The sequence below is a fragment of the Podarcis bocagei genome (genome assembly GCF_964188305.1).
Source record: "Podarcis bocagei genome assembly, chromosome: 1".
NCBI lineage: Eukaryota > Metazoa > Chordata > Lepidosauria > Squamata > Lacertidae > Podarcis > Podarcis bocagei.
In genome coordinates, this window is record NC_138125.1 from 91,192,562 (window position 1) to 91,206,325 (window position 13,764).

Below are 13,764 nucleotides of genomic sequence, written 5' to 3' on the forward strand. Positions count from 1 at the left end.
GAAGTGGTCCTAGTTCTGCAGCCAAGTGGAGGAAATGAGGTTTGGATCAAGGGCATCCATCCCCACCCTTTAGAACAAACTTTTCTCCTGAGGCCCACATTCCTTTCTGGGGAGCTTTTTTGGGGGCCTGGGCAAAAGTGGATGGAGCACAGAATCTAGGGTAAAGTTTAGAAGCTCTGCCCACATAATTTTTCTTAGAGTGAGGAGGAATTGTCTGGATCGGGCCCCCTTCATAACTGGGCACTAGCATGGTCACCCTGGCTCATACCTTACTTCCCCTCACATGGCTGGGGGATTAAGAATTGTGAGATTCTTAAATATATGAATGTGGACTGTGCCTCACAGTGGTAACTTGAAACACCTGTGTGGTTTTAGCTGCCTCCAAGAAAAAAGTGCTTTCTTTTCTTATCAATGAGAGACAGATGGGTTTTGTGTTAGTGACTTTGGATGCTTTCATGCATCAACCCTAGACAGGTCATTCTTGGCCCTGGGCCTGCACTTAATATTTTTTAAAGTCACTAGCATCTGCCACCTCTTCAGAGTCTCATGGCCTCTCAAGCTACTATTGTAAAGCTTGAGAAACTGATTGAAAACAAAGTATTATGTTGTAGCTAATTGCCTGAGGTAGTGACTAGGCAAATGGATGATATCCACCACATTGTCCCTTCCCAGGGATGATTTAATTCTAGCCCTTGTGAGGGAAGAAGGAAGAAACAACAGCCTGACCGGTTTTCTGGCTACATTCTCACAACTTGCATCATCATCAACAACAACAACATTGTGATGTATAATTTTTTTCCATTATTCATAAAAAAATGACACCTCTAGCAGTTCTGTTTCCTGATTCCGCTCTTCCTTCCCTACCTCAGCGCGGTGGCCTGCGGCTTTTACCTCTTCCTCCTGTTCGACGGCCGAAACATTGCGTGAGGGGCCTGGAGTTGGGAGAAAAGGCAAGTGTAGGCCACAAGTTACAAGGGTTGTGGGATTACCTCACAGTTGTGGGGATACAGGTCATACTTCTACAAAAGATTAGGATTCCTTATTGAGGGTGGGGAGCAAAGGAAGATATTAAGCTGCCACTTAGCTAGCTTTAAACCTGATTTTTTAAAAAAATAAATAAATAAAAAGTAGGTCTTTGTCATTGCTAGAATGTTCTGAAACAAATTAACCCAGAAATGAGCACCAAGCGTGGATTTCTGTCTGGCCATTTAGTAGCAACCATACATATATGGGCCAGTTCTAGTAGAACAGGGTGTGGAGCTCTTTGGAAATGATGGGAGTTGGAGTCCAAAAACATCTGGAGGTCACAACATCTCTCTCCATCAGGACTTGATTTTAGAAGGTAAGGAGAATGTTTATGTGTGGAAATCTCTTGAGAGATGACCAAAGGGAAGGTTCAGAAGTAAAGGAACTACAAGGGAAAAAAGAGGACCCTGTAGGGGGGGAAAAGGCTTGTAGTACAAAATAAAAGAGGTTGTTAGGAGTAGTGTGTGGGAGCAGTGATTTGTTTACATTTGAGAGAGAGAAATAAATGAGCCTGTCTAGGATATCTTAGACTAAGGGACTTTTGGAAGAATGCCTGTGGAAAAACACCTGTAGAAAAATGTTATGTGAAAATGCAAAATCAATGATGAGCACAAGGTAGAATTAGTCTCACCATGAGGTACTGCGAGATTATTGTTTCATATGGCAGATTCTGAACAGCATTAGAGGCTATCCAAATTGTTCTTAATTTAGTATAATTTTAATGAGGTGGGAGAATGGAATTTGAAGCAGAAAATTCTTAAATGCACTGCTAGCCATGCAAAAAGGATCTCACCACCTGTTAGTGGCACTTTTCTTTCTTTCTCAAAATCCTGATATGTAGGCGGTGTGGTTTTAAAGCGGTTAATCGTTGGTAACATGCAATAGGCCGAATTTATAGCTTCAGTGAAACGTACCAACAAGCATTGCCTTTTCTTTTTGATTTTTCTTCCTAAAGACAAGAGCTCAGAGATAGCAGTGGATACCATGGGGAGCTAGGAAGGAGAGCAGAGGCGTTGCATTAATGGGGAAGCAGAGACTAAAAGTGAGAAGAGTTGCACTTTGTAGAGTCTTTTGGTCAAGGGAACCAAGGGGCTGCCTTCAGTGTAGGAATTCTGTCTGTATATCCCCCGATCATTTTGTTATCTGAGAAAGCCGTGGGCCACTGAGCAACCTCCTATCCTTGTCCACACCTATCTTTTCCTTGTAGCATGCCTCAACAACTCTTACACCATGTTTTATATCATACGTTTCTGTGGAAATATACTTGCCTAAACAGAGCATTCAGCTTGGGACGCATCCAGCACGGAGGACACCTGGCATGTACAGGTTTCAAATGGATGGGTTTGAGTCCTAGATCAGAAACCATAGGGAAAAACCTATGATCAATGTATTTCATGTATTATATGTGATTTTTTTCTGTGTGTGTGTGTTGGGCTAATTATTTGGGAGGAGAGGGAGGGCAAGCTAACAAGAAAGAGGAACCCTCAGCACATGGTGCAAGTAACTCTGGGGTGTCAGGTAAGCTTCTAGCATGGCTGTACCCTTTTGACCTGAATTGTTTTTTAGTCAAGCACAGAAAATGAATCCCTAGAAGGTCTTGCTTCATAAGAAATACTTAGGTGATCTGCTGTGAGTATTGTGTAACCTTTAAAAATCTAAATCTATTGGAGTTGAGATTATGAGACAGAAAACCGCCTTCATTAAAGCTTGTTCTGATATTGGTAGGAACTAGTGAATGACACAAAAAAAGTTAAAGTTGAAATATAAACTGCTGCTGCTTGGAAACTGTGTGGAAAAGAATGTGCTAGAAGTTTCTCTCTTGAAAGTATGTGGATATATCAAACTGATAAAGGGTTTTGCTTGGAAACAGCAGCAATTTAGTTTTCCTCAGTTGGTGCATTTACATTAGTTTTCACCAGATATCCTGATAATTCAGAAATGTTTACTGCTGTGCCTTGGTTTGGTTCAGAAAGGTTATATTGCATTACTTTGCCTTAGGACCAGAAGAATTATCAAAGAAGTTGCTGAAATATTTGGACAGAGCTCCTTTCAGAAACAGCAAGCTGGGGAAAAGGGGTGCCTTGTAAATCATCTTTTTAGGAATATGGACATTAGTCAAAGTTTGAATGCTGCCACTGATGTGCTAATTTGCAACCCCAATAGAATTGCTTCTAGTTAATAAGATAACCTCCTGACTAAAAAGGGACCTTTTGGCTAGATATATAACTTGAAATGTATATAATAGGGAACTGGCATAATTTATTAATACTGGAAATAACGTCCGAATATGGAAAGCATTAGAATATGGGCAGGGGAAACAGATTGCAAAAGCTAAGATATTAAACAAGGAATCTACTGTGTTTCTGACTATGATGACACAGATTTGCTGCTGTGAGGCTCATAGAGAGGCTTCCACTGAAAATGCTGTGCACATCATACATAGTTTTCTTCTTTTAAGAAGTGCCTAAAGCAGTGGCATAGCTGTGCTGAAAGTTGCATGTGCAAGTATCTTGGGTAGGATTTAGGGACCCTGTTTGGAAAGATCACAGGTGAGGGTGACCTCAAGAAGACCACTGATAAATATGATGGATGGTAACATGAAAACTGCTCAGGCTCTGTGGAATACTGATGCTTTGTTTTCACGGCTGCATTTCTGCAAAAGTGTTGAGCGTACCGTGGCCACTGTGGCCAATTAATTAATATCCCAACAGTCACTGGGCACATGTGAGCATTCATTGCTTGTACCATAGAGTTGTATGCATCTTTTTTTTGCACCTTCAGCTCCTGGGTAACACCTTCTGCATACCAGCCTGCATCCTATACCTGACTAATACGCAATACTGCTTTTCTTCCTTAATGCTGCAAGTTTGATGCCCCTGGGCCCTTCCAGGAGGGAGCCAGCCTGTTGGATTTTGATTTTGATCCCATTAAACCTGATAACAGCCCTGTAGGGAAGTCGCCTACGCCTGCTGCCCAGGTTGGTTTACTGCTGCCATTCCTTCATGAAATGTTAGACAATATAGACCTCATCAGTCATGATCGGGATGGGTGTGTATGTATGTATTCATAGCAACAAAAGTACATGTGGAGACTTACAAAATGTATCTACAGAGTCTCACATGACTCTTCCTGATGATTTGCATTAATAACCGTAGCTTATGCTTTTTAGGTGTTTCATGTACACTAACTTGGTAATTCTTAGAATAATCTTGTAGAGCAGCCCAGTGTTGTTTATACTACACTGCTGATCAGGGAGCTGAGACTTGAAGAGATTGACTTGCCTAAGACCATCTAGGAGTCCATGACTGAGTTGAGATTTGAACCACAGATTTCCTGCAGTCAGTTATGAGCCAACCTTGGTAGGCTTCTCGTTGCCTTGTTGCCATTATTATTATTTCGACTGGGAAACTAATCTGTGGATTCTGTACACATAATACATAATATCCAGTAGGTACCTGCATTCTGCAGCTGAGTTTCTCCTTCAGGTACCTAGCATATCAGAAGTCTGCTCCACAGTACAGTGGTAGCTCGCAAGACGAATGCCTCGCAAGATGAAAAACGCGCAAGACGAAAGAGTTTTCCGTTTTTTGAGTCGTTCCGCAAGACGAATTTCCCTATGGGCTTGCTTCGCAAGACAAAACGTCTTGCGAGTTCTTGCGAGTTTGTTTCCTTTTTCTTAAAGCCACTAAGCCGTTAATAGCTGCTAAGCCGTTAATAGCCGCTAAGCCGCTAATAGCCGTGCTTCGCAAGACGAAAAAACCGCAAGACGAAGAGACTTGCGGAACGGATTAATTTCGTCTTGCGAGGCACCACTGTAACTTGCAGCAGAGCTTTCAGTGTGGCTGCCCCTCTTCTACTTTCTAAAAAAACAACTGAACACATTTTTTCTTTTGGCGAATTTTCCCAGCTGGATGTAAAAAGGTCTCCGTCTTGGGTGTTCCTTTCGTATTGTTATTAAACTGATATGCACCTGGATTTTTGTAGTGTTCTAAAAACTAATTTTTAGCTGTTTTATGGTATATTTGTAAATTGCCTCGAGATGCATGCAAAAGGCAATTAATTAATTTAATCAATGGCTCTCCTACAGCGCATTATCTGCTGAGCCTGTTTAGCTTCACAGGAATCCACCCTCATCTGGCAGATGCAGAAATTGTGACGTAGTGAGATGAAAATTGGCCATCTCGTGCAGTGTAAATTAGTAGCAGCTAGATTAAAGAACATGAGGGATGAAATGGATAATTCAAAATATCACACAATAAGCTTGCATTAATGTCAATGAATGGTATATTATTAAATGTGGTATCCAGTGTTGGACCTGAGCGGGAGGCAGTTTATGGTGTGTTACTCTCCTCTTCAAATCCCTTCCAGAGCAGGAAATTTTGGGTGTTTCAGCATGTGTATATGCTACTGATAGTGTAGGAGGCTCCTACAGGGAGAGCGAGCGTCATGAAAATTGCTTCCCTCTCTCTTCCACTGATGGATATCTTTGTTGGAGGAATCCTCTGGGTGGTACAAGGAGACTTTGTATGTTTGCACTTTCTGTGTTGGCTGAATTAATGATGTCTCAATGTGTTTTTATTCCTGTTGCTCTTTGCTATGCTTAGTCTTTGCCTTGGGATTTATGGGAGGTAAGATTTCTATTAATACAGCTTTCAGTGCAATAAATTCTACCATGTGCTGCTTGGCATGTGTGAGTACTTCCTTCTGTCACTATCATGCAAAGATGATTACTCTTGTCTTGACCTTCTGTTCTCATCCTCTTCAGTGCTATGAACTAAAGTGGTGTGGTACAGTTGCAACCTCTTCTGCCCTTTGTCTGTCATGCTGAGAAGAAGTCTCCATCCCCTGTGCTTTGATATTGCCTATTATTAATGGCATTGACTGAAGCACAAACCTTCTTGTTGCGATAATTGTAGACCTTACTGCTACTTTTTACCTTGTCAAAAAACAAACAAACCCCTGCATGCCATTTCCTACCTCTCGATTGTGTAGTATGCATACTTCTCAGCTACCCCCAAACAATTCCTTATTCTATACAGATATTTAGTATAATGCTGTGCTTGCTGATTTGCTGCCGTGGTTCACTAATAACAGAGATTGGAGATCTCTCCAGTACAGCTGGAGAAATGAAACTTTCCTCCTTTCTTATTATGCTGCCAGATATTACACTGTAATAAATCAGTTGAAAAAGCCAATGGCTTGTAGTTTCCAGACTTTCTTCATAACATTTTGGGCATGTTGAGATATATAGCTTTGCTTGAGTCCACCTGCTAGCAAGTAACCTTTATTCTTTGCTTTTGTGCATTTCCTGTTGTCTTTATTAATTCTATATCTTCACAGGAGGACTTCTTACGTTCTAAGTTAAAATTTAAGTTTACTCATTTGGCTTACTTTATCTGCCATCAGATGTCTTTTGAGGTGTGATTGGCCTTTAAAAAGAATTGGCCTACACTGGTTTCCCATTGTAAATTCATCAAATTGTCTCAAGAAGTTGACTCCCTTGTCTTTCCTGACCCAAGAACCTTCACTATTCCTTCTTCCTAAGCATTTTCTCTGCTGTTTTCCCGCCTCCCTTTACTCCTCATGTAAAGGTTTAGTGAATAGATTGTGTCCTCAGGATAGGTAGCCTTTAGATTTAGATCAACCACCCCAGAAAACTGGTGCGCTGTGGAAACAAGCACCATATTTCTTCAAACAAATGTGTATGAATCTCCCCACCATCCATTATTTTCCTTGCTATTTTTCCTCATTGAAAATATATATTACGTGTATAGGTCCCCAGGCCACCCCTCAAATAATTTCACACAACACGCGTAATTTTAGTTTTGGTTTTTGGGCACTATTTTGGCCGCAACTTTATTAAAATACAAAATCTGTGAGTGGTTGTTTAGACATTGGTTATGACTATCTGTCCCCCCACCAGGGACAGAACCGACATTCCGAGCTCCGATCGGAAGCCAGTTGAAGGGAAAGTCAATGTTGGGAATCAGTTGAGCTGAGCGTCAGTCCCACGCCGCTCACCCAACCAGCTCCCCAAGGCTTGCTGGCCCTGGTCCCATGACAGGGATTGGACGAAATCGTGGCAAGTCCCAGGATTCCTTTAACGGAATTCCCTTCAGCACAATTGGAGGGGCAGGCACAGCCTATCCTGACCCCTCCACCACCAGCTTATTATAACCAATGCCTAACCGCAACCTTACAAGTTGTGATGAATTGCTAAGTAGTAGGCAAAAACCAAATGGCACCAGCCAATCAGCCAAATGGCAAAATTCCTACTAGGCCGCTGCACCAAGGCAGACAACCCCATGACAGGCAAAGCAAGGTCAACCGGAAAACAGGGCGGGTGGGCAGGTGATCCAATGCACTCTGCAAAAGAGAAAGGAAAACCAGAGAGCCCCAATATTTAAAGGCTATGGTCCCACCCACCAATTTGCTACAATTGCAATTTGCCCCAGCAACCCGGTCATCCAATCAATGCACCAGGCAATAGCCATTAACCTGCCCGGCAACACAGGGCTGGCCTGGTGGCCCACACCGCAACACACATTCTCTATTTAATTGGAGAATGCGCTTTATCACACAGCAGGGTTTAGCTGCCCCAAAACATATAGCAGCCCAGTGAGTAAAGAATTGCTAGCTCAACCACCAAATTAACTGATTTAAATCTAAACATCATTGAGTACTGCATTACCAAAACTTCAGTGTAGGGAAGTTTTGGTTGTTGACTCATTTCATTCAGTATAAAAGCAACACAGAGAAGCTAGATAGCCCCCCAAATAAAGAATTATGACAAGTCTCACCTTAGTTAAAATTACTCAACACAAGTTCTGGCTACTGATTCAGTAGCTTGCCACCCTAGTTAAAAAGCTTATTAAGCCCGACAGAAGGCATTGTTGTTCAAAATGTATTGTCAATAAAGCCAACCATTAAAGGCAGGAAGTGAGAAAAAGAATTGTAAGCTACTTGTGTGGGGTACTGTGGCTTGGCACTTTTCTGTGCAGTTGAGAGCAGCCCAATCAGATGAGAGATTGCAGTGGACTACCAATGTAGCTGTGCCTCAGCAACTGTGGTTGTTGAATGGAAAGCCGGTGTGCTGTGGCCTCTCTTGCCCAGTCATAGTGTATGTACAACTACTCCAGAAAAATGGTGCAATGTGGAAACAAGCACCATATTTCTTCAAACAAATGTGATCTCTATTTTCCCAGCTTTAGTTGTGATGTAGGATGTTAAATACCTACCCTAAAGTAGATGGAGATTATGAACCACCAATGTTTTGCTTCTCTCTGAACTGCAACCTTTAACCTAAGATATCTTCTGCTGCTATTTGCTCTGCTTGCTTTTGTAATATCCTTATGTCATGCTGATGGCGTGCTTCTATAGTTATTGCTGAAACCATTATTGGCTGAACAATTCATTAATTTCAGATTCAAAATATAGACTTTTTTAAGTGGGACATTTCTCCATGAAAGGTCATTGAATCCATGCTGATATTATCACTGTATGTAGTTTGCTTCTTGTCAGGAACTACCTTTAAGTCTATCTAGCAGTGTTTTGTTGCTAGTTAAGCATTTACCTAAAAAAAAATTACATTTAGTGATCGTTCCTTCTTTAAACCCCTGCTCCCTCCCTCTGCCAGCAACGGTTATTCTTTAATGTATTTTTTTAAGGACATAATCACCTTCCCCCCAGGATCCATCCAAAATTATGGCGCATTTGACTCTTACCTGTTCAACAGTTCTATTTACCCTGGGATTATTTCATTGTCTACTCTGTCTTACTTCTCACTGCACTCTTCTCATTTTTGTAACTTCATGTAACCATGCCTACTGCTATCTCCTCCCATCTCTGTTTCTCTCTCCTCCCTCCTTCAAATTCCGCCCATCAGCCGGAAAAGACTCCATCTAGCAGCGTTCAATCTATGGATCAGTTTCCGGCCGATAATCCTAGCAATAGTGCGTTCGAGGTGGACTGGCCTGACCAGCCCACTGAGACTAAGATCAGCCAAGTAAGTGAAAGCATTTGAAGTGATCATACATTTGAAAATGTCTTGTTCTGGCTGGTGTGCTCTAGTACAAGCCTTACTCAGTTGTTATTCTTTGGAATGCATTAGGCTGGGGCAAATTTAATGACCTCTTGCTCCCAGCACTCTTCCAAAGGAATTAGAATTTACCCATTCCCTAGGCACGATAGTAAAGCACATCTCCTTAACCGTTTATCTGGACTGGGGGGAAACTGGTGTGGTCTAGTGACTAAAAGTAATAGCTTGGCACGGAAATTCTAGAATTATTTTATCATTGGTTTTAGGGATTGGTGAGCAGCCGTGTACCCATAATAGAGATGCATTGCATCCCTTGAGTTTTTAAAGCTGAATGTTCAGAAAACATTGGAGGAGGGTTCTCTGAGTGTTCAACTTAATATTTGAAGGGTTCGATACCAGCCCACCTCTGCCTGTTTCCCTCTCTCCCAAGGAAAAGGACTAACTGTGGGGAAGACAGAATGGGTATCAGGTGGTGGGAGAGTGATTTAGAGAAACACTCTTTTATTTTCTTTTGGAATATTTACTGCTAAAATGTCTAATAAAAATGCTTCCAGTTTCTTTATAAATGTATGTTTTAGCATTTTTTTGAGTTCCTCGTAAATCATGTCCCATTTTTTTTTAATTTGGGGACAAGTCCGCCACTTGTGGAAAAAGGTTCCTATGGTTTGTTTATACCTCCAACACTTGTTACTATTGTTTTTATTAATTTTAGCTAATTTGGATGGGGTCAGGTACCATCTGTAGGTCATTTTCATAAAGTTTTCTTTAATCAGATAGTACACTATAAATTTTAAATCTTTTTTCCCATAATTCTTCCCATTTTTCCATTTCAATTGGGTAGCCGAAATGAGCCCACTTCACCATCACTTCCTTTACTTCTTCATCTTTCAAATAATAATCATCTATATGTTTTTGATAATGTCTTCCTCTTATTTAATATTAATTCTTTTTCTAGGTCTTACTTCTTTGTATCAAATCCATTTGTTTTTAAATCTAATTTAAAGATTTCATTTAGGTGGTAATATTGTAGCCAGTTCATCCCTGTCTGTTTAAGTTCTTCATATCCTTTAAGTTTTAATTGGTTATTTTCTTCTTCTAATATTTCTTTATAGGTGAGCCAATTAATTTCCATGTTTTTCTTTTTCACTGCTATTGCCTCTACTGGAGACAACCATCAAGGGTTTTTTGGGTTCCAATAGTTTATTTCTCCCCCATACTGTAAAAAGTGATCTCCTTCTTATATGGTTAAGGAATCCTCTGTGCATTTTGACTTTGTCATATCCAAAATAACCATGCCAGCCGAACCTATTGTCCTGGCCTTCAATGTCTAGTATATTGGCATTTTTAGTAGTATCCATTCTTTGAGCCATACTAAACATGCAGCCTCGTAATAAAATTATAATTTAAGGTCTGGCAGCGCGAACCCTCCTCTATCTTTTACTTCCATTAGCAGTTTAAACTTAATCCATGGCTTTTTGCCCTGCCGTATAAATCTAGCCAGGTCTAGGGGCAACTTCACCTTCTGTTGCATCCCTTTCTCTTTCGTCTTGCTGCTCGTCTGTCTCAAGATCGTGCTAGTCTGGAAGTCTTTCTAGCAGTGTTTTATTGCTAGTTAAGCATTTGCCTTCGTTAAATATTCTCAAAGCCATTGAGAGAGGGTATTCTGTAGATCCAGCTCTATGTTTTGTACAACAGGAAAATAAGCTACCCTGGATGGGATTGTGTAACCCACCCACACCAAAACACAATTCAATGAGACCTCAATGAGCATTGTGCTGAGGGTGTGTATAGGGAATGAATATTCAAATGCACATCTGCATCAGTTGTTCACACAGAAGTTTACTCTACAAGTTGATTTCCCATGCTGTTTCCTCCTGAAGAGAGCCAGGGGTTGTGGATTGTGATAGATATTGTGACATCAAAGACCCATATATTGGTGGGATGGGAAAACTATTTTAGGATATATGAATATTTTCAATACTCAAATATATTTAAAAGCAAAATCAAACAGTCTGATATAAATGTAACTGATGCAGATATGGACTGCCATAACCCAGAGAATCTGCTTTGCATGCAAACAAATACATTTAGTGGTCTTTCCTTCTTTAAACCCTTCCTCCCACCCTCTGCCAGCAATGGTTATTCCTTTTATATATTTTTTAAAGGACATAATCACTTCCTTCTGTGTTATGGAATTAAATCTACTGAGATGCTAAATTCAGTGACAAAATTCAAAATGTGGCCCCATTCCCATCTTCTTCAGCAGAGAAGGTGTCACTGAGACAGCACGGCACTGCCTTTATGGATTTGGCAGTGCATAGAAGCAGTGAGGGAGAAAGCAAGAGGTACTTAATGATGTAGGAGGGATTTTTAGAAATATCCAGGGATGCCTTGACAAGGCTAAACCAGGACAGCATCCTCTGGAGAACAGTGCTGCCTGATGCTTGACACTGGCAGTCTTCCAGGGCAGTTCTACTTGCACTACCTGTAACCATGGAAGCTCCATCTGCACCCTAACAATCCACTCCATCCCAAGGTGAACTACCCTGGTCAATAAATGGAGGCACTTTTGCCAGACCATTGGCTGCAGGGGTAATGTTGACCCCACCTTCCCCCCGGGATCCATCCAAAATTATGGTGCATTTCATTCTTACCTGTTCAACAGTTCTATTTACCCTGGGATTGTTTCATTGTCTACTCTGTCTTACTTCTCACTGCGCTCTTCTCATTTTTGTAACTTCATGTAACCATGCCTACTACTATCTCCTCCCATCTCTGTTTCTCTCTCCTCCCTCCTTCAAATTCCGCCCATCAGCCGGAAAAGACTCCATCTAGCAGCGTTCAATCTATGGATCAGTTTCCGGCCGATAATCCTAACAATAGTGCGTTCGAGGTGGACTGGCCTGACCAGCCCACTGAAACTAAGATCAGCCAAGTAAGTGAAAGCATTTGAAGTGATCATACATTTGAAATTGTCTTGTTCTGGCTGGTGTGCTCTAGTACAAGTCTTACTCAGTTGTTATTCTTTGGAATGCATTAGGCTGGGGCAAATTTAATGACCTCTTGCACCCAGCACTCTTCCAAAGGAATTAGAATTTACCCGTTCCCTAGGCACGATAGTAAAGCAGGGTATAAATAATAAATTATTATTATATTGTTGTTCTTATTAATGAGAAGGGGCAGGCAGGCAGAGACTACAACCTCCCCTCCATCCAAACTAACAAAGGCTTACCCACTGCCTACCTACCTTTCTTCTCTTTGTGTTTTCAATGTAGGGAAGTTTTTAAATATTTGATGCTTTGATGTGTTTTAATAGTCTGTTGGGAGCTGCCTAGTCAGATGGGCAGCATATAAATAACAGAATTATTATTAAGTTTAACAATTCCTAATTTGTTCAAGAGAGATTTTGCTGTTAGAAGTGTCAAATAAAGCAAGGGTTGCTATGTCCTGCTGCATGTGGGATGGGAGTGAGGGGGAGATGGTGAGAATTTTACCTAGGCATTGTTTATCCTGCATTGCTGAGTTTCCCTGTTGTCAGAATGCATACTGGTTCCTTGTGTGTGGCTTTGTTTTAATGGAGTGTGGCCCACAATTATTTATACCAAGTGTGGAATATGTGTGTATTCTTTGGTATGATTCTCCTGAAGTCATTGGAATAAGCTGGTGTGCTTTTAGCGAGATTTCGTTTTCTACACACTGACAATAATGTTTTTGCAAAATTGGAGCATTTATCACTTAGCAAGTTTCATTTCTCCCCTACTAGGAAAAAAGACTGCATTTTCTGGGGCTTGGTAGTCTAGAAAAAAGAAAATTAACGGGGAACATTTTGCAAGGTGTGGAGAAGCAGGATAGAGAGTACTGTGTGTCTCTCTCCCTCATCATACTTGGGATCACTTGACAATGTTGGTGGGCAGAAGCCTTGGGACAGGTGGATAATTATTAATACGAATTATTATTATTAAATATTTATTCATACAATACACCATTAATTTGAGAAACCAATCAAGACTAGTCCTTGATTGCTATATGAAACCTCCAGGTTTAGAGATAGTATATCTCTGAATATTAGCTACTGGGGAGCAACATTGGGAGGGGGCTAGAATCTGAATATACCAGTAGGTTTCCCATATTGGCTAATGGGAAACAGGATGCCTGACATGATGGACCACTGGTCAGATTCAGCAAGGGTCTTCATATGGAAGCTAAACAGAAATAGTTGCAGTTTCAATGTAAAATAATAGATTACTAAAAGGGTTTTGGAATGCCCTTTCAATACTAGACTCTCTCAGTCTTGTGCATCAGAGCATATCTATCCTGCATCATGTTGCCTTTATGTAGCATGTGGCTTTGTAAGAGCACTTAAACAGTGCCTGTATCGTCTTTGCTTCTATATATTCTAGTTCAATATATAGCCCGTTCAGTTAGCTTTGTGCCAGTTCCATTGTAGTGTTTCAACAAGAAGACTCTATACTGACTTCTCTGAAGAGGCCTATTAGGAATAGTGTCATCTTGGACAATGGCTAGTCAAGTTGTTTAGTGCAGAGATCCGTACTGGAAACCTTTTGAGAACAACACTTGGATGTGATTTTACTTATCCTAAATTGCCAATATGTAAGTTTCAATCAATGGTGGCAAGTGGCATATGTTCTTAAAGCCCTTGTGGACTAAAAGGAAATGTGACGAGTGTTCATTCATACACT

General features: G+C 40.9%; 1 protein-coding gene across 18 annotated transcripts in view; it reads left to right on the forward strand.

Annotated features, from left to right (window-relative positions):
• Window positions 1-13,764, forward strand: part of BIN1 (bridging integrator 1) — a 115,915-nt gene that overhangs the window by 93,244 nt on the left and 8,907 nt on the right. For 6 of the 18 annotated variants that reach the window (XM_081197039.1, XM_081197028.1, XM_081197043.1 and 3 more), the window contains 4 exons: window positions 3,893-4,003; window positions 5,631-5,654; window positions 8,912-9,031; window positions 11,880-11,999. The exons of 3 other annotated variants lie outside the window; for them this stretch is intronic. In XM_081197039.1, coding sequence (XP_081053165.1) covers window positions 3,893-4,003; window positions 5,631-5,654; window positions 8,912-9,031; window positions 11,880-11,999 — 375 coding nt within the window. Of the gene's footprint in view, window positions 1-869; window positions 951-3,892; window positions 4,004-5,630; window positions 5,655-8,911; window positions 9,032-11,879; window positions 12,000-13,764 lie in introns of all 18 variants that reach the window. 9 more of the 18 variants (XM_081197042.1, XM_081197029.1, XM_081197044.1 and 6 more) reach the window with 6 other exon arrangements.